General features: G+C 52.4%; 1 protein-coding gene across 1 annotated transcript in view; it reads right to left on the reverse strand.

Moving 5' to 3' along the window:
• SLC7A1 (solute carrier family 7 member 1) overlaps nucleotides 1-20,627 on the reverse strand; it is a 31,659-nt gene extending 11,032 nt beyond the window's left edge. Inside the window, exons 1-3 of the mRNA XM_056109748.1 lie at nucleotides 20,576-20,627; nucleotides 4,525-4,912; nucleotides 2,118-2,276 (exon numbers count right to left, since the gene is read on the reverse strand). Coding sequence (XP_055965723.1) covers nucleotides 2,118-2,276; nucleotides 4,525-4,894 — 529 coding nt within the window. The 5' untranslated portion in view covers nucleotides 4,895-4,912; nucleotides 20,576-20,627. The remainder of the gene's footprint in view (nucleotides 1-2,117; nucleotides 2,277-4,524; nucleotides 4,913-20,575) is intronic.
• Between the last annotated feature and the right edge of the window lie 2,257 nt (nucleotides 20,628-22,884).

Raw genomic sequence — 22,884 nt, forward strand, 5'->3', positions numbered from 1 at the left:
ATGACACTTTGCACTAGTCCAAGTGGTGGCAAAGCCCTAAAGGCTTTGGGGAGCTTCTGGGAAGGGGCTGGACTCATTCTCCTTTCAGAAACCAGGATCAAAATAGCTTTCGTCCACAGGGCCTTGAAATCAAAGCACCCCGAGCTGAGGGTATCATCCGGGACACTAGTGAGGACAGCAGGCACAGGGGACATCAGGGGCTGACCCCCAGTAGCAAGTAGGCCCCTCGGCCCCTTGGATAGGAGGAAGAGAGCCGCTGGTACCCTAAGCCTGGCCTGGACCCTCTCACGAAAGCACAGGACTGGAAATGCCCTCAGTGGAAGGACTTAATTTTTCTTCAGTGGGAAGACAGTGTGTATACTTTCTCCGTATAACGTGTTTTCTTTCTTGTGACATGAGAGTTTTTCAGATGACGCTTATGTTCAGATTCACACAGACAAGTTAGGAACAGCAGCAATGACAACTCTGGGCCTCTTCCTTGGACTTCGTGCTTGTAAAACCAGCTCTGAACTAGCCAACTACTCACAAGAGGGGCCAGAACCATAGCACAGACTTACACACTGCCAACCCGGTTTCCTATATGGTACCCCAAGCACCACCAGGAGTAATTCCTAAGTGCAGAGCCAGGAGTAACCCCCGATCATCAACTGGGTATGACCCAAAAAGTCAAAAATTAAAAAGTTTAAAAAAATAAAATAGAAACAAGAGCATGCAATAAAAACTGCACAACACAGGACAACACTATCCTATAGCTTATGCCAGGGGTTAAGGTGCTATTTAAGGACTGTTTGGGTTCAACTTCCCACACAAAGCAAGAAAAAAGGTGTGGAAACAGTGTCCACAACATGCCTGGCTGCCATGTGGGGTATAAAGAGTACTTCCAGCCATGCACACCTTTTAGATACACTTAACTAGGCCAGAGCAATCGTACAGCAGGTAGGGCATTTGCCTTGCATGCAGCTGACCTGGGTTCGATCCCCGGCATCCCATATGGTCCCCCAAGCATTGCCAGGAATAATTCCTGAGCGCAGAACCAGGAGTAACCCGAGCATTGCTGGGTGTGACCCAAAAAGAAAAAAATATAGAAACCATTGAATAAGAGTTCCTGGCTAATGCGTGCGCTTTGCGTGCAGGAGGCTGGGATTCCCAGACCCCACAGTCCAAGCACTGCACCAGGAATAACTCAAGTTAGGTATACCCACCCCCAACCCCCTATAAGCTTCCCAGAATAGTCTGAGATCTGAAATACAGACATCTGCAGAGAATCGAGCAATTAATCCCAAGGAACCTGACGCCCCGCTACGCCCTTCTTCCGGCATTCTTTCCTCTGGTGTTTCTGGCGATCTCAACAGTTGAAACTTAATTTCTGCTACTTGTTCCTGCCAACTGGACCATAAACACTGTTCAGAGTAACCTCTGCAGAATGACTGCAATTATGTGGTGCGTAAAACAAGACTGCTTCTTTAGAAAAGCTCATCCACAATGCTCTACCCTCAAAGGAGAATCACTGACATTCAGCTTACTGTCTATACCACTGAAAATGCCTCACGGAACAAAACCCCCATCCTCACGGCTGAGACAGAGATCCAGGGCACAAAGAAGCTGCCGGACTTGTGAAATTTCGTAACACATAGCTCCTTCGTGAAACACGTTTGACGTCTGATGCCTTGAAGGTTGCCTGATGCTTGGGGTCTGGACGCCTGTGTGATCTACAGCCTCCTAGATGGCGTGGATAGCCAAGCGCAGGCTGGAGTCTAGATGGCCTTATTCTTACGCCACATCTTCCTGACTAATGAGACACAACTTTCCTTCCTAAACGGCCATCCGCTGAAAACCGGATCCCAAAGAATTTTCATTTCTGTGTCACTTGCACAGGAAGGCTGAAGCTCTAAAGAACTCTCCCCCACAAACCCAAGAGTCAACATCTGTAAAAGCGGTCAGCCCGCAATAAAGCTATAAGATGCCAATTGAACTCATAGGGTGAGTAGAGTCATTACAAAAAGGACAAAAATAGTGAGAGTGGGGGTGTGGGAGAAAAAACAAGGAGGAAGAACCCTCCTTCGTGGAATCCTGGACTCTCCCACTAACCCGTGGTCCCTCTCCATGTGTGGCTTTACCTGTTAAGATAAGAATGATGATCACAGCAAATATGTCTGGAGTTTCAGCCAGCACTCCGGGGGCATTCAGAGCCATGTGTTTTCGAGAGAATTCCCCTATGGGCTTGCCTATCATCTCATCAAATGTGGCGCTCCAGGATCTTGCCACGCTGGAAGTGCCTGTCACGAAACATACAAGAGGAAAAGGAAGGAAAACAATTAATAGAGCATCGGCTACCAAGTTTACTGCTTAGAGCATCTAGGTGGGGATCACAGATGGTGCATGGAAACCCCAGGACATTTGAGCTCAGAAGCCAAGGATGACGGGTGTTTGCAGGGAAGCAGGAGAAGAGAAGGTCTCCAGGGCCTGGAGTGGAAGGTGTTTTCTGTCATGAACCAACAAATAATGAACTCGTGCATTCCAAACATGCTGGAAGGACAAAGAATCAAGTTCATTGGAACAGCACTACCCCGAGCAGTCAGTCATCTAGGAGGCATTTAATCCATCTTCCATTCCAAAGAGAAGCACAGGTAGGTCATTAAATCAACAACGGTTCCGTGGAACTACAGCCAGTTGGCAGATGGTTCGCACTGCTCTCGAAGCTTCCTCTTCAAACTCTCCTAGGTTACAGGCTGTCGGCAACTGCCTTGCCAGTGTTACGGCTCTTCCAGCCAGAGGGGCCAAGGAGACTCACACAGAGACACACCAGCACTTGGCTCAGGAGAAAGGCTCCTTGTCCAGACCCCAGCAACTGGATCATCTACTCATGCCAGCAGATACGGACACACAGGCGCCCAGGGTCCCCCTCACTCTCTCAGTCCCCACAGAGCATCCCACATGCCAGTAACAGCAAGAGTTCACTTGCTCTCTCTTTTGATTGGAATAAAGTCCCTGCTTTCCCAGCTGAGTTCCTCGGGACATCGCTAGAACCCAGAGCATCTTCCTCCCTTGTCTACTGGCTGATGACTGCCATTTGGGCCATCCACAGGATTTTGCCCGTATGATCTTCAGAGACACTAAGTCTTTATCCAACAGCACAAAATCAAACCACAGTTCATCTTCCTGAGCAGTCAGTCCATTAACACAGCTGTCCACCAAGGCCACAACCCACGGCAAGAAAGTGGTTGCTCCAAGTGCTGACGGGCCTCTAAGACCCGCCCAGCTCATCTTTGCACACACGTGCTCACACACACTCACACACATACACCACAGTACTCTGGGAGACAACCTCCTATCTGCTGGTCTAGAAGCAGCAGGCACTTCACGTTCAGGTAGCTCCTTGGGAGCTATAATGGACTTAAAATAGTTATGCTCCTTCTTGCCTGCCACCCCCAGATTGCAGCTTGTATGAACAGGCGCTGAAAATAATGGGAAGGTGTCACTCATAGAGCTGGGCTAGGGGGCCTCTGAAATCTGCAAATAATGGGGAGGTGTCACTTATAAAGCTGGACTAGGGTTCTCTGAAAGCTGCCCTGGGCAGGTAGCAGTGGTATCCCAATCGGCCCAGAGCTCTGAGTATAGGAGGCTACACACAGCGCCAAGCATAAGGCTCCAAAAGCGTGAACATACAAGTCAGTGGAACAACTGGCTTGCTAAAACATTAATGGAACGTGTGGAAGAGCCTTAATATATATATATATATATATATATATATATATGTAGTTCTATCTACTATGGCCTGGTTATTCATACCTTTGTTTATTCTTATGTTTAGGTGTTTCTTTTAAGCGAATGTGCCCAACTTTAATTGGATTCAAAACACACATATATGAAGAGAAAAAAAATTTTCTCACCTACCCTAGTGAAAAAGACTATTTTTGATACTGGTCAGTTGGTTGGGAGGATGGGTGGGTGGGTGGTTGGTTGGTTGGGTCCACCAAAATATTCCATTTACATATCCCTCCAAGTAAACCCACCAGCAGAGATGGTCCTGCTCCTCCTCTGGTCTCTAGTAAATGCCTGGCACAGAGAAGGGGCTCAATAACTCTGTGTTGAATAAATGAATGAGTGAATGAACGAATAAGAGAATCCGTTTCTCCGCCTTACCAGGCTCTACACTGCCTTTCATGTGCCTTTCCGTATTTCCCCAGTATTTCCACATCAGTGACCTACTGACTTTTTTTGAACAGTAAGCCTGACTAGAAACATCCCGGTGTCTCTGTGTCGCTGCATGGAGTGACCAATAGGAAGGACCAGCTTGCTGGGAAGGGCTGTCCCCACCAAAGGCCAGATGCGCCCCCAACTTGTAAACAAGGTCAGAGGAGAGAGCACAGTGCCCACCGCCCCGCCCCCCCCCCCCCCCCCCCCCCCCCCGCCAGGCTTCCTGGAACTGTGCAAGGAGAGATGCAAAGGCATGGGGTGGGGTGAGGTAGGGGATGAGGGCAAGAAGCAAAGCAGAGAAACGGGCACGGCTGCCCCGGGACTCACCGATGATGTAGGACAGGATCAGGTTCCAGCCCGTGATGAAGGCCCAGAGCTCCCCGACGGTGACGTAGCTGTAGAGGTAGGCCGAGCCTGTCTTGGGCACCCGCGCGCCGAACTCGCCGTAGCACAGACCCGCCAGCACCGAGGCCAGCGCCGCGATCAGGAAGGAGATGACGATGGCCGGGCCTGCGTCCTCGCGGGCCACGGCGCCGGCCAGCACGTACACGCCGGCGCCCAGCGTGCTGCCCACGCCCAGCGCCACCAGGTCAAAGGTGTTGAGGCAGCGCGACAGCTGGCTCTCCTCCCGGCTGCAGTCCACCACCTTCCGCCGCAGCATCTGCTGCCCGATGCCAAGCAGCAGCTTGCACCCCATCGCGCTCCTCTGGGCCGCCTGCGGGAAGGAGGCACAGGGAGGGGCCTTTCAGCGCTAGTGGCTGCCCGCTCGCCCCCGGCCCCGGTCACCGCACACCTGCACATGGCAGCCGACACACCCGGCCTCTGCTGGGAAAACACTGAATTCCTGAGCTCCGGAGGGGCTGTCCCGGTGCTGGGCGCCACCAGCGCATTTTACACCAAGGGGGGCCCTGGGGCCAGTGACACCTGCTGTTTCTTTCTTGTTTTTTTTTTTTTTTTTTTTTTTTTTTGCTTTTCAGGTCACACCTGGCGATGCTCAGGGGTTACTCCTGGCTTTGCACTCAGGAATTACTCCTGACAGTGTGCTCAGGGGACCATGTGGGATGCTGGGAATCGAATCCGGGTCGGCCGCGTGCAAGGCTAACGCCCTACCCTCTGTGCTGTCACTCCAACCACGACACCTGCTGTTTAGCGGGTGGTCCCAGTGTGGATAGTCACCTTAGTTTTCCTGAGCTGAAAGCCTTAAGCCCACAGAAATGACAGAGTATGAGCGCCTAGCTCAGGGCAGAATTCCTGCCCTGGGGGGGTAAAAAAAAAAAATCACACGAAACTCAGCAGGAAAAGCAAGGCGTTCTTAGAAGCACACAATTACCAAGTGCAAACGAAGCCAACCAAGCCATGTTTCAGTCTGATAATTTGAAACCCAAAGGCTCTGGGGGCAATGACAAGGCTTCTCGGACCTTTCTGGGATCCCGTGATTTCAGCTTTTGTTTGTTTGCGGAGCCTGCTTGGCAGTGCTCGGGGGGACCTTACATGATGCCAGGAACTGAACCCAGGTCCTCTGGATGCAAGACCAGCACCCCAGTTTCTGCACTGATTCTCCAGCCCCAGAGAGACTTCAACTCTGAGGTTAACAGAGTTTTGTGCTGGACCGAGAAACCCTGAACAAATGGGGGCTTTGGGACGTGAGAGCAGGGTCCAGCTGACTCCTGGGGAACACTGCTGGGTCGGCAGAGGAGGCGAGTGGCTGTAACACAAGGCTGCGGCCACGCACCCTCACTGGGATACACCAGTGGCCATCGTGGGCAGCATCTCAGGCCAGCATGGATGTGGCTCTCCTGACACAGGGCGTGGCCTTGCTGAGGTGCTCTGTCCCCGGCCACAGGGCCTGCTGGCCAGCCCAGGATCAGTCCCCAGGCTGGGGTGGGGGGAGGAGCAGGGGAGGAGAAACTGGCTCCTGCTCGGGAGAGTGGACTGCCCAGGAGGCTGCCACAGAAGATGGCCTCAGCGTGGAGAAACGCCACCTTTCCACAGAGAAACTGGCACACGCTTCCTTATCTTCACAATCAAGTCCCGCTGATGACATGTAAGAAGGACTCAGGGACACATAGCCTTCCTCACAGACCCAGAACCCACACCTCAAACACTAGCCTCGGAGAAATCACCCCAATCCAGCAGGAGCCTGGTCACACTCCTCAGAACTTTCTGGCAGGGCCATCACAAAAGCCTGAGAAATGGTTACACACACAGAGAAGGGTCCTACACAGCCACGATGACCGCCGAGGGACTCAGCCACCAGGAAAGGATGACAGGATGGCCACAGAACAGCGTGTGGATTTCAGTAGCACTGACATTGTCCCACTCATGATTACATTCTGACTCTGGGCGGGTGGTCACTCTGGGTCAGCGCCACAGTAAATGCCTGATTCATTAGCAGTAAATGCCTGATTTCTGTACCTACTGTGTATTCCTGGGGTCACGTGACACTTTCTGTTGTGAACAGGGGTCATGAGTGAGAAGTTTCAGCAACTAGGGAAGAAAGGGGAGGACTCTGTACCTTCTTTCCAATGTCCCAGTAAATCTAAAACTGTTCCAAAGGTCCATTTGTCAAATGAACTGTGATGAATTTTTTGTTACCGAGGGAAGAAGCAAATGTTTTTTTTTAATTCATCTTTTCATCCACCGCTATGTTAGAGTGAAAACGGCGGTGTAGAGGGGGCATATTATAGGAATGTCTTTGAGTCAACCACAAAGACCCTGGCCACTGGTCCCAGGCCACCTGCAAGCTGGCCCCTACCCCCAAGAGACTTGGGGTGATTTGAAGACATTACTTTCTCTCAGAGCAATAGCACAGCGGGCGAGCACTCACCTTGCACACAGCCAACCCAAGTACAATCCCAGGCATTCCCTATGGTCAGTAGGTACTGCCAGGAGTAACTCCTGAGCACTGCCAGGTGAGGCCCAAAATAGAGAGTGAGAGAGAGAGAGAGAAATCACTTGCATGCAATCTGCATTTCCTCTAGCCTAGAACCGCTACTGCTTCAGAGATAAGAGCTCCAGCTCTGACTGATCCGTGAGCGCAGAGCTAGTAACCTCACCTGAGCACAGAGCCAGGAGCACCCTCTAAGCACCGCCAGATGAGGTTTGACCCACCCCACCCCAAAAACAAAGAGCTCCAATTCCAAACGGGCCTTCTCTTCTTCTGCATCAGGTTGTTAGCGAGTACCACTCGCCCATCGGGGGAAATGCTTCAGTCCGCTTGCCTGCCCGCCGGCACAGTGGATATGCTAGAGCCCAGCCCCTGAGGGGGAGAGCAGGGTAGCTACTGGGGGCGGGGGGGCGGCCTCCTCCCAGGGACCCTCAGGCCACACTCTGAGGAGGACATTTTTCTTCCTCTCCTGCAGGTAGTGGTGATGTTTTTAGTGAGTAACTTCCACTGACCAAACCCTGCTGCAACTGAGGCCACTGGAATACAGACCCATTCATCGGGGGTGACCCAGGCCTCCGGGCCTGGAGCTGCTACCCACGTGTAGCCTTAGGGCCCCTTGGCAGGGCCGTGTCCAGGCAGAGGGTCACAGCTGGCGGGTCACAAAGAGGCGAGACTTCCACCAGACCCATCAAGCTCTCAGATGGAGGACTATGGGGCCGGAGTGATAGTACAGCGGGTAGGGCGCTTGTCTGGCACACGGCCGATCCGGGTTCAATCCTCAGCACCTCACATGGTCCCCTGAGCATCTGAGAGCAGAGCCAGGAGTGATCCCTGAGCACCCGCTGGGTGTGGCCCCAAAATCAAAACCAAAAAAATAGAAAAGAACAAGGAATGCAGGACTTTGGCTCTGCTGCCTGGCTCAAAGGTGAGGAGAGAATTCCCAGCACCACGGGCCACACGAGTCGGGGCATGGAGGCAGCACCCACTGTCCAGCTGGGGCCCCTGCGCTTCTGGTGGGGAGGAAATGCTATCACAGGGGAACTCGGCGGGGAGGAAGCAGGCTGGAAATGAGTGACGGTGACGTGGCCCGGGGAGCGGTTGTGAGTGGGGCTGGAAAGGGCAGGAGAGAGCCGAAAGGGCAGGCGGAAGGAGCACAGGACCAGCCCTGCCTCCAGGGCTCTGGTTCCTAGGGACACCCAGTGACTGAGCGCTGAGTCAAACCAAGGTGCTTCAGCAAGGCAGGGAGGCCTGGGGACGCAGACTCCAGGCTCTCAGTGGCACAGGGGGGTTCCCAGGTCAGGGGAGGCCCTGGCATTGTCCAAGATGTAAAGTCTTCCTGGAAACATTCTTTTTTAGGGGGTGGAGCCACACCCTGCGATGCTCAGGGCTCACACCCAACTGCACTCAGGAATAACTCCTGGCAGGGCTTGGGGTACCATATGGGATGCCAGGGATTGAACCTGGGTGAAGTACAAGCAAGGCCAGTGCGCTTTCCACTGGACTACCCACTGGACTACCCTTCCAGCCCCATAAAGCATGGATTTTATTTTTCTTTCCCTTTTCTGGTTTTGGTTTTCATTTTGGGGGGCTCATACCAGACACTGCCCAGGGTTTATTCTTGGCCCTGTGCTCAGGGATCACTTGTGGAGGGGATTAGGGCTCCTGTGGGGGTAAGGGAGCTAGAACCTGGTTCAGCCTCCTGCAAGGCAATTACCCGACCCGCTGTGCGGTCACTCTGGCCTCTGGAAACGCCTTCCTGCTTCCTTCTATGAACTGGAGTCACTCAGTCAGACGGAAAAGCATCACACAGCCATTAGAAACTCAGGATCAGACAAGGCAGAAGGGAAAAGGCAGCACGTTAACATGAGAAGCCTCGGGAGAAGATGCTGTGTCACAACGGAGTTGAGAGTCCTCTTGGCAGCACGGGCAGGTACAGTACCTGGTGGCCACGGCCAGTCTGAGCACCACGGCCAGCCCCCTGGGGCAGGAAGGTCATCAGCCATTGATATGGGGCTGGAGGCAGAGTACAGAGGGGAGGGCATTGGCCTTGCACACAGCAAACCTGGTTTCAATCCCCAGCACCCCATATGGCTCCCTGAGCCCTGCCTGGAGTGACCCCTGAGCACAGAGCCAGGAGTCTGCCCTGAACCCTGCAGAGGGAAAAAAAAAAAGCACCACTGTTCTATTGCCATGGCTACAGCGGCCACGGGCAGATAGGAAAGGTTGTAGGTGCTAAAGCTCCTTCCCTGGACTGGTGATGGCGGAGAGTGTGTGGCCTGCTCCCACCCCTCTGAGTTGGAGTGTCTGGTTCACAGTCACTGAGTTTCTGGCCCCAAAAGAGCAAGTCGAGTGCAAGGCAATGGTCACACAGTCCAGTCGCCTTGCTGAGGACCGGCCTGCAAGGTTAGTGAGCCCCCTGACCTCTGTGGGAGAAGCTGCACACCACCACCACCACCACAACCCCTGCCCCCGGGGAGGGCCAGCATAATCACTCCCCTGAAGCTTTGAGGGACCCCCAGGGATCTGTGGCCATCGGCAGTGCGGGAGGGTTTCCCAGCCACTTGAGAACAGGAAGGGAGTCGGAGCGGGGTGACCTCACCTCTGGCAGAAGTGACCACTGGATGTCACCAGTGGACACACTCATCTCCCAAACCCACCTCACACCTGAAAATCTAATCCAAGAACTACTCACTCAAGGGGGCGGATGGCACCATCTGCAAACAAGTGGGCTTGGCCATGAACTCCGGAATTTTAGAGACAGACACAAGCTCTCAATCAGTGAGCAGGGAACTTTGTAGAGACTAGGCAGGCCTACACAGGCGTACTTTATGTCTCTCAGCAGGGGAAGAGTAGTCCTCTTTCGGCAGGAGGTGCTGGCCCACTCCTCCCATACAGGAGCCCAGGAGGGAAGCAAGGGCCAGGAGACAGTTGGCGACCTGCTCGGTACTGCCTGGGAGTTGAGGAAGGCCAGGCTCTGCTTCTTGGGAAGTCCCGAGAACATAAACACATCCAACAGAGGCTGATAGCGAGAAGGATGACTCCCGCAGTTGACTATGCATCATTTCTACTTTCCACCAAGGAGAGAAAATGAGACACGAAGCACATCCTGGTTGTATTTTTGCTTTTTGAGTCACATCAGGTGGTGCTCAGGGCTTCTTCCTCGCTCTGCACTCAGGGATCACTGCTGTTTGCATTCATAGGACCATATGGGATGCCGGGGATCGAACCCTGGCCAGACATGTGCAAGGCAAGCACCCTACCCCTATACTATCTCCCTGGCTCCATTTTTAAGAAATACTCTATGGAAGAACTGCAAAACCATGCTCTCTTCTGCATGCCATTAGCCGTCTGTATTCTGCCCACGGCTTCCCACTCACAGTCATGACAATACTCCAAAGCTGAGTGAGGCTATATGAAACTTCTCTGTGTGAAACAAACCGACCATTCTTGTCCCGGTGATGCTTACACTGTCTGGTGTGAGGGTTCATGCAGAGAGCTGTCGGAATATTTTGAAAGCATTCTCTGGAAACTAGGTTGCCCTTTCTCAAGGGGTGACACCTCTACAGAGGCTAATACTTGCTTTCTTGGAGGGTTGGACAGAAGTGTTAACAACAGTGGGAATCTCAGATCCCTCTGGAGTGGGATGCGAGTAGGGTAAGTCTCACTAATGTCAGACTTATCTAGGGCAAGATTACCTTGCCTTAGGTGCTACCCTCTTAGAAAAGCAGAAAACACCCATCCCTTTCCAAGAGAGACCCTGACTCTGTATCAAACTCCTGATCACTGTAGAGAAACAGGAGAGAAGTGATTCAATGTGTCAATGTGGCAGAGATAAAGACGGGTCTATGTGCTGGGTCGAAAGAGAGCTGGCAAGAGCAGTATGATTTTCTCATTTTCAAACTTCTGAAGATAGTTCTATTTCTGGAAAGGTGCCCTACTTGAGGTCCTGGCGGCAAAATCTTCTTCAGGGAGGCCAGAGATAGTACATACAACCAGTAGGGCATCTGCCTTGCATCCAACCAACCAGGGTCAATCCCAGCACCCCTATGGTCCCTGAGTCCTGCCAGGAGTGATCCCTGAGCTCAAAGCCAGGAGTCAGTCTTTATGGATATAGTAGAAACAAACAAACAAACAAACAAAAACCCCAAGAGTCCACTAGCCATCTGGAGGGCATGAATGGTCAGACACGTGCTAAGTTCCTAAGCACTGTCCGGGGAAGATAAGCTCACGTCCTTATGAAGCCCATCTTCCGCTTCTCCTTTGGGTGGCTTGTAGAGTGGTCCAGACACGTCTGCCCCAGCCTCAGGGTAACCACTGACAGTGGACACATGTGGCACGAAGCCCCTACAGCTGCCCTAGCATCAACACGCACGGCCCGGCCCCACGCTCCCATGTGCCTGGCAGCCTGGCAGCACTAACAACCAAGAGGCAAAAGCTCGCCACTAGCTCCTCGCCGCAGGAGTGGACGGGACAGCAATCAAAGCACTGCAGGATGCTGGCCACTGTGGGGCAGATGGGAGAGTTAGGGCGGCAGCTCCCAGTCCCCCTCAGGTTTACCATTCCAGGGGCTGGAGGGTTGATATTTGTGTTTTCTCCCCATCCGGCTCACAGGATCATCTCAGGGACCTGATTTGTTATCGTCAACAAGTCCCAACCTCTGGGGTCTCAAGTCTCTTCTGTATAAACAGAAGACAGGGCCTTTTGCCAACACACTTGCTGGAAACTGCAGAGGAGACTATGGCCAGAAAGGGGAAAGCGAAGCCCACTGGTCTCCACGGCCAAGCACCGAGATGACCGCCCCACAGCAGGCATCGGGTGCCTCATCCCGGTCTCTACCTTAACTCTGTGAGTAAAGCACAGAAGAGGGGAGAAGACCCCAGTCAGCTGGGCTCTGGCCCCACCTGTGCCTGATACCATCTACATAAAATCCCCTCCTAGTTACGCACGTCAGATGCCATCTGTGCCGGGAAGCCGCTGGAAGAGCTACCAAGTACGTCTTCACAGGCCAAGATAAGATCTGAGAATGCTTCCTCTCTGAGCCAATAGGATGTGATTGAGGTGTTTATGGCTGCAGCGGCATTTCCGCGGCTGGGAGATGCCCTGGCCCAGGGTGTAGAGAAGCATTGGAACTGAATGAACCAGGGAGCTGGCCTCACTTTCTGTGGGCCGTGAGCGCTTTACCAAGGCAGAATCCATCCCAAAAGCTCCAGTGGGAAAGGAAGAACTTAAGTTAAGATCTCTTGGGGATGGAGCGATAGAACAGCAGGTAGGGCATTTGCCTTGCACGCGGCCAACTCGGGTTCAATTCCCAGCATCCCATATGGTCCCCTGAGCACTGCCAGGAGTAATTCCTGAGTGCAGAGCCAGGAATAACCCCTAAGCATCTCCAGGTGAGACCCAAAAAGCCAAAAAAAAAAAAGATCTCTTAAGATGAAATTTCAGAGGAGTGGCAGAGCATGGTCTCTCTCTAGTCCTCTGTCCTGCAAGGTCCCAGGTTTTTTGTGACTTTTTCTGCAAATGCTTTCCAAAAGCACACAAGAAAAATTGGAAGATGTGGGACTAGAGGACACCAGAGAATTCTATAAAATCTGACCTAATGTTCACGAACACTCCCAGCCTGGTCAGTATTCTTTCCACTTACGCATTAGCCCTCATGCCCGACACCAACCCAGACACCAACCCGGGCAGGTAGGTACGTGTAGGTCCAGGAATACCTTAGTGCCCAGATTCCTGCAAGTTTCTCCACCCTTCCTGTTGTTTTCCCATCAGTAAAAGCGAATGTGTTCAGGGGAAATAAATACAGTGACAACAACAAAAAACAACCTTGGAATTCTAAGAAAAGGCAGAGGTTTCAAAGTAGATGTCTACCCCACCCCCACTACCAATGGAGAAACACAGCAACGACAATGAAAACTCAAGGACAACTTCAAACTGACATGGGGAAAACAGGCCCGCCCGGAAAGCCGGAGTCAACCAATGCTGTACTGCAGTAGGTGAGGGAGGCCTTGGCCATATGGATTAAAAATTTGTCTTGGCGATTCTCAAAAAATTAGAAATTAAGCTCCCATTTGACCCAGCAATACCACTCCTGGGAATATATCCCAGAGAGGCAAAAATGTATAGTCGAAGTGACATCTGCACTTGTTTGTTCATTGCAGCACTCTTTACAATAGCCAGAAACTGGAAGAAACCTGAGTGCCCAAGAACAGATGATTGGTTAAAGAAACTTTGGTACATCTACACAATGGAGTACTATGTAGCTATTAGAAAAGATGAAGTCATGAAATTTACATACAAGTGGTACAATATGGAAAGTATCATGCTAAGCGAAATGAGTCAGAAAGAGAGGGATAGACATAGAAAGATTGCATTCATCTGGGGGATATAAAGTAACAAAGTATGAGATTAATACCCAAGAATAGCTGAGATCAGCACCAGGAGGATTACTCCATAACTTAGAGGCCAGTCGGGTATCCTAGAGGAAAGGGCAGTTCAGATAGAGAAGGGAGCACCAAATAAAGGATGTTTGGAGGATCCTCCCAGGAGGGGAGATGCATGTCGAAAGTAGACTATGGACTGAACATGTTTGCCACTCAATGCCTCTTTTGCAGACCACAACACCCAAAAGGAGAGAGAGAACACAGGGATTGCCCTGCCACAGAGACAGGGGGGATGGGGGGATGGGGGTGGGAGGGATATTATCCATGGTGGTGGAAAATGGGCACTGGTGGAGGGATGGGTATCTGATCATTGTATAATTGAAACCAAAGCACAAAAAATTGTAAATCTACAACTTTTAAAAAAAATAAAATAAAATAAAGGGGGAAAAAAAAATAGCACAGCGGGTAGGGCGTTTGCCTTACAAGCGGCCAACATGGCCAACCCGAGTTCGATTCCTCCGCCCCTCTCGGAGAGCCCGGCAAGCTACCGAGAGTATTCGATTAAAAAAAAAAAAAATTTGTCTTGGGGGCTGGAGCGATAGCACAGCGAGTAGGGCGTTTGCCTTGCATGCAGCCGACCCAGGTTCGATTCCCAGCATCCCATATGGTCCCCTGAGCACTGCCAGGAGTAATTCCTGAGTGCAAAGCCAGGAGTAACCCCTGTGCATCTCCGGGTGTGACCCAAAAAGCCAAAAAAAAAATCTGTCTTGAGCCAAACTAGCCCCACGGCACAGAGGCCTCCAAAACCCAGAAATCACTGTGGGGACTGGCTGTTCTTTCAGAGGCAGAAGTGCAGCTCGGAGAGGCTGGCCCCAGCTCAGGTGCGAACAGAGGCTAGGGCAGGTGTAGCAACGCCCAGCAAGGGCTCCCCGCTCTGCCCTGGACAACACACTAGCAACAGGCTTTGGGGGCAGCTTGAAAGAATCTAAAAAAGTCACTTGACAGGGGCAAGTGCCACACCTCTTCATCTCGGGGACTGGCCAGGGTCACTCCCAAATAAATTTTATCTCCTACTTTATTCTTCATCACCTTCCTCAAGTATTTTCCTGTGAGGGCAGGCAATGAACCTAGTCACCTGGGCAGAGGGAAGGACGATCTTTCCTGTCCTGCAAAGAACCGGTTCCTAGCTCCAGCCTGAGTTCCTCATGAAACTGGGGGGGAGGGGGGTTGGGGGCTCATTCCTCTGCCCTAAGGATCAAGGGGAACTCAGGACCAGGCTGGTTGTGAGAGGCAAGTGTCCACAGCACAGAGCTGCTGGCCACAGACCCAACCAGGTGTATTCCTCCTAAGGCGATTTATAGGGTGATTCCTCAAGGCGGCTACCTCCCTCACGCCCCATTTCACATGTGTCAGTCACCAGCGGCCCCATGCCTAACACACACAGTTCTTGTTCATCAAAGACCAATACAGTGAGAAACTATGATTCCCTTCACAAGAACACAGGTAGAGTCGGGGTTGAGTTGACTGTATCAGCCACCTAACTTAAAGTAGTGGAAGAATTTGAACCTAGCTAACCTATTCCGGGAAGGTCCATTCCATGCCGGGTAAAAAAAACTCGACACTGACTCTATAATCTTACCGCCCCCACTACCTGACAATTCTGGCTTCATTTGTTACCCTGCCTCCAATCCCACCATGAAAAGGCTCCCATGGGTTAAATGGCAACCTTTTCCTCAATGCTAATACTCCCGTGAAAATGAAGTAAACATATTTTGACATGGTGGAGTGAAATCAACATTACCCATGCCAACCACGGGCCAACTGCCCCAGTGGTATGGCAAGGGAGGAGTATCTGGGATGAAGGAAGGATGGTGTTCTGGGCTGCAGGGCCCAGCTGGGGCTCCATGTGGAGAGTCCTGAAAAGCAGCTAGACAGCCGAGGCACTAAAAAAAAAGAAAAGAAAAAGTATGTGAAGGAAAGGGCTAACCAAAGCAGAGAGATAAAGTAATATGCAGGCAGAGGGAAGGGTATGGTATCACAGATAAAAGTGGAGAAAAGATCAAAGCAGCATGCTTAGCCTCCCTTAGAAATAATCACATACTACATGAATGTAAGTACATAAAGAATGGTTTGGAAAGGGTATTGAGGGAGTATCTAGACAGAAGATTATGAGCATTTGAAGTCTTTCTGCATTCTAGTGATTTTCTTTTTCCTATGAGTAAGCATTAGTTCTAAAATTAAAGGGAAGAAATTCTCTTAATGAAACCAACAAGCATGGGGGGGGGGGGCTTTTGCTGGGGGAAGAGGCATGAGAGTCAAAAGACAAGTCAAACCCCTGTCAAATATATCTAGGGGACATGAATCGTGGGCTACGTGGGGTTTCATTTAATAGGGCTTTATTCTACTGTGTCCCTACAAATACGCAGATTTTGGAAATTTCCAAAAGTAAATGTGAAAAGAATTCACCGAGGGCTGACCCGGAAAACAATGAGGAAATTCTTTCCATGATCTTTATCGAGGGTCCCAACCCCCTCCCCCCAATCCCCAACCTTCAGGCCTGAGTAACCTCATCCAACCATAAGCAAAAGCCACATAACATAGCTTATTAAGTCCTCTGTGAGCCTCCCACGTGGTGCAGAAGGAGGTCCAGGGCTGCCCAGCAATTCTGGGCTGGAGACTCTCGGTGGGCCCCAGGAGGTCACACTTCTTAGGCCCAGTAGTGCCAGCAACCAGCCCTCAAGGTGGCCGGGAGCTCCACCTGGTGATGTTCAAGGAACCGAGTGATGCTGGGAATGGAGCTGGGTCAGCCCCATGTGAAGCATTGCCTTGAACTCCGGAACCCGTGTCAGCCACATGGAATGCCTGCCCTTGATCCCCTGCACTCTCTCCCCCACCCCAAAATGACCTGACATTAAGATTACACTAACATAGGACAACTGTCACTATCTGGTCAGAAAGGTCAGGCGTAAAGGATCTGAAACAGACAGATGTGATCTGACTTCTTACCATGGGACATGAGCAGGGAATCGCTTGGGCAAATGGCAGGGAGATCCGACAGCACCCCAGGAGCGCTGGCCAACCCCCTGAGAAGCAGCTCCGGGTCGGTTCCCGGCCGGCAGTGGCCAGGGCAGCCCCTGACTGCACCTCCAGGAGGTGTCTGGCTCAACACTCACCCTTCCGCAGGAGTCGCCTAAGCTGGGTGGGGCTGAAGCACAGGCGGCGGGCGGGGGTCACACGAAGCAGGAAGAAAGTGGGTGCAAAAACACACAGAGAGGAGAGGCCGGAAGGGTCAGTCTGGAGGACAGCCTGGCCCCTTCCAGGGCGTCTGCAGAGCCAGCTGCGGGACGGATGCTGCGCTTGGACCAGGCAGCATTTTCAAGCTGAGGAGGGACGTGGACACAAAACCACCAAGGGGTGGACCTGGCCATGGCAAGGCCAGCCTGGCTCTGCCAGCTGCTCGGGGATCAGGCTGCTCTTAGGTTTTTTTTTTCTTGGAAGCAAATCAATGTTTACCTTTGAGCATACTGTTTGAATCTAATTAATAAAGCCCTTTTACGCAAGTCCGCACTGTAACCTTTCATATTTACCTTTTGTTGTTCCCCATCCTCGTCTCTCCTCAAAGCGCCCCGAGACACACGCAATCACACACGTCTGCGGTTACCATGGGGATTATCCATGGTACGTGTAACGCACACATCATCTTGAAGCCGGAAATGCCACACTTTACAGGAGATCTGTCCGACATATCAGTGGCCACCCTTCACTGGCTATTTTTCAGATTTTTTTTTTTGCCACACTTCACTGGCAAAATTTCAGATGCACAGGCACCCCCTCCCCTCCGCCCCTCCCCCGCCCCCCCCCCCACACACACACACTTCTCAACCCTAAAAGCAGCAAACTCTCTGGTATATTCCAGCACCTTCCTTCTCTGCCTTGAGCTTCTCTAGATGCAACCTGCAAACTTGTCCAGGAAGACTGTAACTGAACTGGCCTGAAACTCCCCGAGGCTCCTGAAGCCACTGGGCAATTTACACAAGGGCCTGGGAATACCACGACACTTGCCCAAACGATCAATCAGCAGAGGACTGATGGGGGGGGGGGGGGGGGGAGAAGGCGAGGACAAAGCTGCTCTGGAATGCCAGGTACACAGATGGAAATATGAGCGTCCAGGAACAGATGGGCCACACCCGCCACATAATGGCGAGCCCGGCCATACGCCTTGCTTTAGCAGGTGGCTCTGTTCCAAGAAATGGCCCTGCTAGGGGCCAGAGAGAGAGTAGAGCGGGTAGGGTGCTTGCGTTGCACACAGCCAACCTGGGTTTGATTCCCAGCATCCCAGATGGTGCCCCCCAAGCACGGCCAGGAGTGACGTCTGAGAGCAGAACGGGGAATAAAGCCCTGAGCATCATGGGGTATGGCCCCGAAACAGAATATGCCACAGCACACAGACATGGCTCCAGCACCCCCACTCCAGAATGTGCCAAGCTCGGCCTCAGCCCTCAAAATATGTCACGTCCAACACTCAGTCAGTTAGGCAGGTTCCTGGATGCCCAGCCTATTTGGCGACTGCTTCCCGGCAGCCCAACAGCACATCCTCAGGGAGGACACACAGACAGCCCCCCATTGTTCCTCGGGGATTCTGAAGGGCTGAACACACATGGGGCAGCTAATGCCCCAACACAGCTCTCCCTGGCCCAAGGTCACAGGAAGCCTGAGGTGAGGGCACGCTGCACTCTGAATGTTCCCCGGTGAGTCACACACGTGAGGCTCAGGCCCCCATTTTCATGGACAAAGCAGGCAACAAAAACACAGTGGCAGATTTTGTTTTGTCTTGGGGCTACACCTAGGGCTTAATCTCCTGGCTCTGTGCTCAGGGATCCCTTCTAGCGGGCTTGGGAGACCATTTGGGGTGCCAGGGATGTAAATTGGGTCAGAGGCTGCAGGCAAAGCAAACACCCTGCCCAAAACACCCTGCCCACTGTGCTATCATTCCAGCTCCCAATATAAAGGCGGTGTGTGTGTATGTGTATATATGTGTGTGGGTAGGGGGGTATGGTTTTGGGATAACACCCAGCAATGCTCTGCACTCAGGAATCATTCCCAGCAGGCTAAGGGGACCATATGGGAATCTGAGGATTGAACCTAGGTGGCTGCATGCAAGGCAAATGCCCTCCCCGCTGCACTGTTGCTCCTGCCTGCTTCCTTCTACCTTAAGAAAACCTACTCCAAGATGCTTCTGTGTGTCTCTGTCCTGATGCCTCAGTCCCCACGTCCCCCTGATGAAGGCCCTGGTGTGGGCTGCTTATTGATGCATGGTTTTGTTTTCTTTCCTTTTCTTTTTTTGATGGTGGTGGGCCAGGGGTTTTACTCCTAGTTCTATGCTTAGAGATCACTCCTGGAGGTGCTCAGAGGTGCAGGGATCAAACCCCGGCTGGCCATGTGGAAGGCAAATGCCCTACTGGCTGTTACGATGGCTCAGGCCCTGTGCGTGCATTCAAAAAAAGCCATAACTTCAGAATTAAGATAGTGAGTGGCCTGAAGAACTGTAAGAACGTGTAATAAAGGGATCAAAGTCAGGAGATACCAAGTCTTTTTTCCTCAGGAGGAGAGAGAGGGGAGCAGTGGGCCACACCTGGTGTTGCTGAGGACTTACTCCTGGCTCTGCACCCAGCAATCACTCCCAGTGGGGCTCAGGAATAAAAAAGGGCTTGGCTGCACATAAGACAAGTGCCTTAACCCCTATGCTATCTCTTTGACCCCAAGGTGAGGTTTTTAAATACATGTTCAGGGGCCAGAGCAATAGTACAGCAGGTAAGGCATTTGTCCTGCTCACAGCCAACCTGGGTTTGATCACCGTATGGTCCCCTGAACATAGTCAAGAGTGATTCCTGAGTGCAGAGCCAAGAGAAACACCTGAGCATTGCCAGGTGTGGCCCAAACACACACACACACACACACACACACACACACACACACACACGGTACATATGGGCAAATACAACTTGACAAGTTTGCCTTTTTTTTCTTCATGATGAAAAAAATATTAATAATGATGAAGTCGTAATCATGAGTTTTTGCCAAGAATTATACCATTGTGCCAAACCCAAATATAAAAATTAAAAAAGATGAGGCCGCTCTTAAAGAGAGACGAGGATGGGGGAGGCGCACAGAGCCCCCCTGAATAGCCTCAACCTCCCCACCCTCTCACCAAGCTCCACTGCCCTGCCCAGAGTCTCGAGGCTGGCTTATAGCACAGGGCCAGGGCATGGATACCCCAGAGCAAGAGGCAGGAGAATTCTGGAGTCCAAGAGTACAAAGCAGAAGAGTAAGAGGAAGAAGGACAAGACAGAGAGCTTTGGACAGGAAGAACACTGGAGACAAAGAAGGACTGCACTCATTTGTGGAGTATAAAACAACATAACATGAGGCTGACACCTAAGGATAGTAGATACACGTGACAGATAGATTGCTCCATAGCTGGAAGCCTGCCTCCTGAGCAAAGGGGAGAAGGCAGCTGGAATAGAGAAGGGGTCACTAAGAAAAAGATGGCTGGAGGAATCAGTCGGGATGGGAGATATGTACAAAAAGTAGAAAAAGAACCAAACATGATAACCTCTCAGGGTCTGTACTGCAAACCATAATGCCCAAAAGTAGAGAGAGATTACGGGGAATCATGTCTGCCATGGAGGCAGAAGGAGGGTGGGAAATGGGTGATATACCGAGGATATTGTTAGTGGAGAATGTGCACTGGTGGAGGGACAGGTGTTTGATCATTGTGTAATCGTAACCCAAACATGAAAGCTTGTGACTATCTCACAATGATTCAATAAAATTAAAAAAAAAAAAAAGGAAGGACACTGGAGCCCGCCCACGCCCCTGCCAAGGACACAGGGTATGAAAATGAAGGGCAGAGCACAGCACCTGCCACACCAGCACCTGTGAGTCTCAGGACCCCTGGCTGTGGCACCGAGGCACACCCGCACCAGGACTTGAGGGGCCCTGGGGCTGGTCCAGCGGTGGCCTCTGCTCACCAGACCCCCACAGGAAGCGTGGGAATTTAAGATGCTCACCCCCCAACCTCCACCCCACCTCCCCAAGGGAACAGACAAACCTGCTGTCTTCTGGGTTCACAGGGACTGAAGAACAAGCCCAAGAAAGCGCCGGAGAAGTTTCAAGGAGACAAGTGTGGGCTAAGGCGTGAGTTCACTTAGAGGCCAGCAATGGTGTTCCACAAACGATGGATTCTCCCAGCGAAGCAAGAGGCCTGGCCACAGGCAGAGAGCACCGGGTGCAGCGGGAGGTCTTTCCTCTGCCGCCTGAGGATGCCCGGGGCCTAGAGTGTGATGGTCTCAGGAGGGGCTCGAGGGGCTTCTGGCTCCTGCAAAGAAGGAAGAGACGTGAGACTCTAGAACCTCCAGGTCTTGCGGCTCTGATCGGACACAGTAACTTCAGATGGGACGCGGGCGGGCCGGGAGGGTCCTGAACGCAGGAGCTGGGTGGGCTGGACCACCATGCAGCAGGGGTTATCGAGGGAATCTGTGAGGTGGAAATGTGATTCTTGACCCAGAAACTCGACCACATCCCCTCTCCAAAGGGACAAGCCTATCTCAAAACCGGATGACACAAGAGCATGAACCTGTGGCCCGAGTGACAGCACAGCATGTAAGGCTCTTGCCTTGCATGTGGAAGAGTCGGGGGTCAATCCCTGGTGCCCCCACAGGGTCCCCCAAGCCACAGCAGGGAAGTGATCCCTGAGCTCAGAGCCAGGAGTCAGCCCTAAGCACTGCAGGGTGCAGCCCCAAAACCAAAACCCACAACAAAAACAAACTCAAAGAGCAGGACCCAGATGGGCAAATCGGGGATCCAGAGGAAAGTACATGAAAGCTCTGGAGCCTTCTCTGGGGCCACCAGGGGGCCTGCACTAGACCTCTAGTGCTGGGGCTCTGCACTAGACCTCAGCCAGGCAAGGCCTGTGCTCTGCCACGAGAGCCACCATCTAGACCTAATGAATGTCTTGAACACAATTCACACCTCACAGTGAACTCAGGGAATTATCACCATGGCAAAAACAGTCAAAAATCAACGCAGCAGTTGAAGATGTGTAACTCTAGCAGCAGCACACGCGTCGCCAGCACAGGAAACGCCACTTGGTCAGCCTGAGCCACACCTTCTCCCACCTGCGTTCCACACAATCATGTCATTCCTGTCCGCGATCCATTGTGAAAATGTCCAAGCCTAGGAAAACGTCAGCTGCACAATGACACTCCCTCCCCCACCGCACGCACGCGCGCGCGCGCGCGCGCGCGCACACACACACACACACACACACACACACACACACCTTCCTCATTGTTTACCAAGACCAATCATTCTGCCTAACTGCTGAGGCAGATGGTGAGGGAGCTTTGGCGACTCCCAAGCAGGCCACTGCTGACCATGACAGGGTGCCACTATCATACAGAAAAAAAACCACACAGGTGCTAATAGCATCAAAACCGCAGGTCAGCCTCATAGGTCTGCGACGGTCAGCATCCCACTGTGTCTCCAGAGTGCACAGAGTACAGGCTGGCGCTCTGACCAGCAGCAAGAGGGCAGCCCACGCACCCATAGGTCTTGGGGCCAGAGCGATAGCACAGCGGGTAGGGCACTCGCCTTACACACAGCTGACTTGGGTCCCATCCCAGGTGTCCCACATGGTCCCCTGAGGACCGCCAGGAGTCATTCCTGAATGGAAAGCCAGGAGTAACCCCTGAGCATCGCTGGGTGTGACCCAGAAAACCCCCCAAAAGCCCCAGGGCCTGGCTGCCCCAGGGGGCCAATGTGGGGACTCTTCCATGAGGCTCTGTCCTGGCAGAGAGCGCAGGTCTTAGAGGGAAATTTCACCACTGGCTGACCCAGGCTGAGAACCAACCCTCCCCTCGCTCAGAGCAGGGAGGGAACTGGGTGAAAATGATGGGGTTGAGGCGTGGCCAGCAGCAGCCACACACAGTCCTGAGGTGACTCCGTGAGGCTGGACCTGTCCAGGGGAGTAGCAGAGACGACTAGTGTAACTGAGGGCCTGAGGGGGCACTTGCTGTATGTTCCCTTCAAGAAGGCACTGAGAGGTCTGGAAAGGGGTGGTAGGCCAGACAAGTGTGGAACTCTCTGGGATACCGACTGGCTGACCTCGAGATACTCATCCTTAAAGGACAGGAGAGTTGGTCCGAGGGAGGCAGTGGGAGGCAAGTCCTTCTCAGGGAATATAGCCTCGACGTGTAGGCAGCCAAGGAAGGCCGCTGAAGATGAGGGACTGAGCTCTTTGGTTCTCTCTCTCTCTCTCTCTCTCTCTCTCTCTCTCTCTCTCTCTCTCTCTCTCTCCTCTTTCTTTCCTCTTTCTCTTGCTCTCTTACTTTCTTGCTCTTTCCCTTTCCTCTCCCTTTT

This window comes from Sorex fumeus, unplaced genomic scaffold, assembly GCF_029834395.1.
Source record: "Sorex fumeus unplaced genomic scaffold, SorFum_2.1 ptg000008l, whole genome shotgun sequence".
NCBI classification, from domain to species: Eukaryota; Metazoa; Chordata; class Mammalia; order Eulipotyphla; family Soricidae; genus Sorex; species Sorex fumeus.